At 41.5% G+C, this 3,600-nt stretch overlaps 1 protein-coding gene across 1 annotated transcript; it reads right to left on the bottom strand.

Annotated features, from left to right (window-relative positions):
* Positions 1-1,739: 1,739 nt before the first annotated feature.
* Positions 1,740-2,423, bottom strand: LOC145482427 (uncharacterized). Its single transcript, XM_081461050.1, has one exon. It carries the CDS (start codon positions 2,421-2,423, stop codon positions 1,740-1,742), a length of 684 nt encoding a protein of 227 aa, XP_081317176.1.
* Between the last annotated feature and the right edge of the window lie 1,177 nt (positions 2,424-3,600).

Raw genomic sequence — 3,600 nt, 5'->3', positions numbered from 1 at the left:
CCTCTGGGGGGGATGCTAGTCCATCACAATTCACTTCCCGTGCAATTTGTTAGGTTTCCCAACAATTTGCCGGTACCCATTTATACTCCTGGGTGGAGAGAGGCATTGTAAGAGTTAGGTGTCTTGCCCAAGAACACAACACAACGTCCCCAGCCAGAGTTCAATCCCAGACCAGAGTCAAGCACGCTAACTATGTGGCCACCATGCCTACCACAGATAGATAATTAAATGGCCCTTATTTATACAGAATATTTTATACCTGCAATATGTTCCCACCCAAGAAAAGCATATCATCTTTGGATGCCAAAAGTTGAGAGTTGCATGATAACCTTCTAGACAGCTAGGCTGTACATCATTCTTCAGCTTTTTTGTCATTCATGAGCTGGGTATTGGTGAGTATACCTGCAACTCTCTCATATATCTTTGAACCTAAAAAAACAAAGATACAGGTTAATGTTACTTGTTTTCCTGTTAATTGTGCTTCAAAATTTCTCCCATGCACAGATGAGCCTGTTCAAAGGAATGTTGAAATGTTGTAAAAGATTTGTTCTATCACCATAGTGATAAATTAAAAAATGTACTCACCAATCTTCATCCACTTGCATGGTGCAATATCATCATCATGAGCACACTCCTTAAACAAGCTGTCAGGATGGTCTTTATGTTTTCTGCACATGTCTCATAAAAGACCGCCACTTGGCTATGGCCATTTTCTGGAATCCCTGGGTAGACAGGTCGCACAGCAGTACAGATGATTCTAAACTCCTTTATTCATTCTTTAATGAGCTCTTTCTCCTTGCTCACTTTTAGCAATTTTTTGACAATGGACCTAACAACACGCCAGATGTCATAGAGGTGGGCTGTATTAGTTTGGCTTTCCCGATCCATTTGGCAGTACCACGGTGGTTGTAAGATAGAAATACAGTAATTGCAACACCGGCACTACTCAAGAAAGATAAGGAGTGTTTGCACCCAGCAATTCCATATCCTGGCTACTACCTGTCTGGTTGGCCTAAACAATCCCCCCCCCCCCCAAAAAAAAAAAAAAAAAAAAAACGAAAACAGAAAACAGTAATATAGATTTTTGGTAAAGTTTTTGAATCAAGAGTGTCTTGTAAAGTTGCCCCTAAAACATAGTAAATGTCCTAATTACCACAACAGCTAATGTGTGTAAATAATTTAGCAGGAAACCATTCAGGAACAAAGTTGAGCAAATAAACCAACAGCACTTCTGATGATGATGGAAAGCTAAGTACATGCATAAAGAAAGCAAGGGAGAATATACATATTTATAATCCATCAAATATTTTCACTGGCACGCAATTGGTCTAAAGATGTCACATGACCGAATATTCCCCAGCTAATACCCGAGAGATATTCCCCGATTTTCAAAACTGACTTCAAGTCTCGCATTAAGATTAATGTCAGAATGGTAGAACGGTTTGCTTTTGTAACAGAAGAAGAGATAAACGTGCTGGTTGATAAAGTGATACCAGAAAACAACAAAAAATCCACTTCATACACTGTTAACGCTTTTGACGGTTAGCTGTTTGTAAACGTTTCGTCTAATTTGTAACTTTACACAATTTTTAAATACACAAGTTCGTTGTGAGATTTTCAGTGCTTGGTTTCACCCAAGTTTCACTCTGTTCAACAGTCCTTGAATTAAAAATGTGACAGACAAACACATGCAAAAAGACATGAACTCCCGATTGGCTCCGACAAAATTAGTACCATTATCAGAATAAATGTCTGATGTTGGTCCACATCTTGCTATGAATCTTCTCTACGTTGATAAATGAATCAGTCTCCAGCGACTTAACCACCTCAAGGTGGACAGCTCTGGTAACTAAGCATGTAAAGAGACATCCATAGCGTTTTTCTTGCTTACACAAGTGCTTGACCATAATTGGCCCCAAATAATCCACACCAACTTTTGAAAAGGGTGCAGCTACTCGCAACCGATCTTTTGGGAGGCTTGCCATCAAAGGAGGTTGTGGATTGATTCTTCTTCTCTTGCATAATGAGCAGTCGGTAAGGACCTTTCTCACAGTACACCTAGAATGCAGTATCCAATGCAACAATTTGAGGTCATTCCGAACATGCTCTGTGCCTTCATGGTTAAGCTTCTTGTGGCCATGCATGATCACAAGACGACACAACTGATGATCTTGAGGAATAATCATCGGATGCTTGACATCATAACATATTGCTGCTTGGTCAATTCTCCTGCCAACTCGGAGAATGTCGCTTTCATCCAAGAGAGGGGTCAACATCTTCAAGCAACTTTTTATCCCAACAGGTTTTCCATCAGTTAAAATGCAGAGGTCAGCTGGGAATGCCTCTCTTCGAGCTGACTTGATCCACATCAATTTTGCTTCCCTAATTTCTTGAACCTCCAATGGGCCAATCTTCATTTCCATTTTCTCATTTCTTCTCCTGCAATTCTGAATGAATCGCTTCTCGAGACAAGTTGAGACGAGACAAGTTGATAAACTGATGGTTGAGTTTCCAACCATCTACAGCTGATATGATGGTTTCAGTTGGTACATTGTAAGTCCGGGAGCAAACTTTGACCTTGGAATATCTTCAGGCTCCTGATCTTCTGACAGTAGAAGATATGCTGTTCCCTTGAACCAGCAACAGTTTGGAGTAATTGTATCTGCTTCCAGGCCACGACTGCCATCATTTGCAGGATTGAGTTTACCAGGGCAGTGACACCATTGTTGCGGCTCTGAAGAATCAAAGATTTCGGAAAGCCTGTTGGCAGTGAAAGCAACATGTCGCTTTCACTCCAAGAATATGGCCAATAACAGCACTGTTGTTACTCCAACAATAGGTAGAAGACACCTCATACTCATGTTCTTTCTGGATCATACACACTAACTGTGCACTCATAGCCGCTGCTCCCAATTCCAGTCTTGGTATACTTAGAGGTTTCACAGGTGCAACACAGGTATTTGCAGCTACAAAGGTGCACTGTCTCTCTCTACCTGGATACTCAAATCAAAAGTATGCAACAGTGCAGAATGCTTTCTCGCTTGCATCACCAAACAGGTGCAGCTAAATGGAGGTGGGAGAAACCATAACAAGGCAATAGAACGGTGAAACTGAGAATTCCGCTAGACTGTAGTTCCTTCTTCCAAACAGACCATTGTTGCTGGATTTCTTGCGGAACTTTCTCATCCCAGCCTTGGTGAAGTGTCCATAGCGACTGAAGAAATGTCTTTGCCCGGACAATGAATGGGGCCAAAAAGCTTTCCATCGTGCAGCTTGATCTTGAATAAGAAGGCAATCTTCTGGACATCCCAAATCACTCCCAGCGCTCTCTCAGTAGGTAAGGTACCTTCTTCTCCAATGGTTCGCACTGACTGTGCTTGCAGTTCTGCAGGGATTGCGTTAAGCAAATCTTTGTCATTTGATATCCATTTAGTCAGTCTGAATCCACCTAGTGAGAGTAAATTCACTAGTCCAGCTTGAAGGCTGCGTGCTTCCAATAGGAATGGGACTGATTTAAATAAATGGTCCATATAAAAGTTCCTCTCCACTACTTCCGCTCCAAAGGGAAAGGAATCCTTATTGTCTTGAGCTGTTCATCGC

Source organism: Orbicella franksi, chromosome 3 (genome assembly GCF_964199315.1).
Source record: "Orbicella franksi chromosome 3, jaOrbFran1.1, whole genome shotgun sequence".
In the NCBI taxonomy this organism is placed as follows: domain Eukaryota; kingdom Metazoa; phylum Cnidaria; class Anthozoa; order Scleractinia; family Merulinidae; genus Orbicella; species Orbicella franksi.
This window is presented reverse-complemented; position numbering and strand designations above follow the sequence as displayed.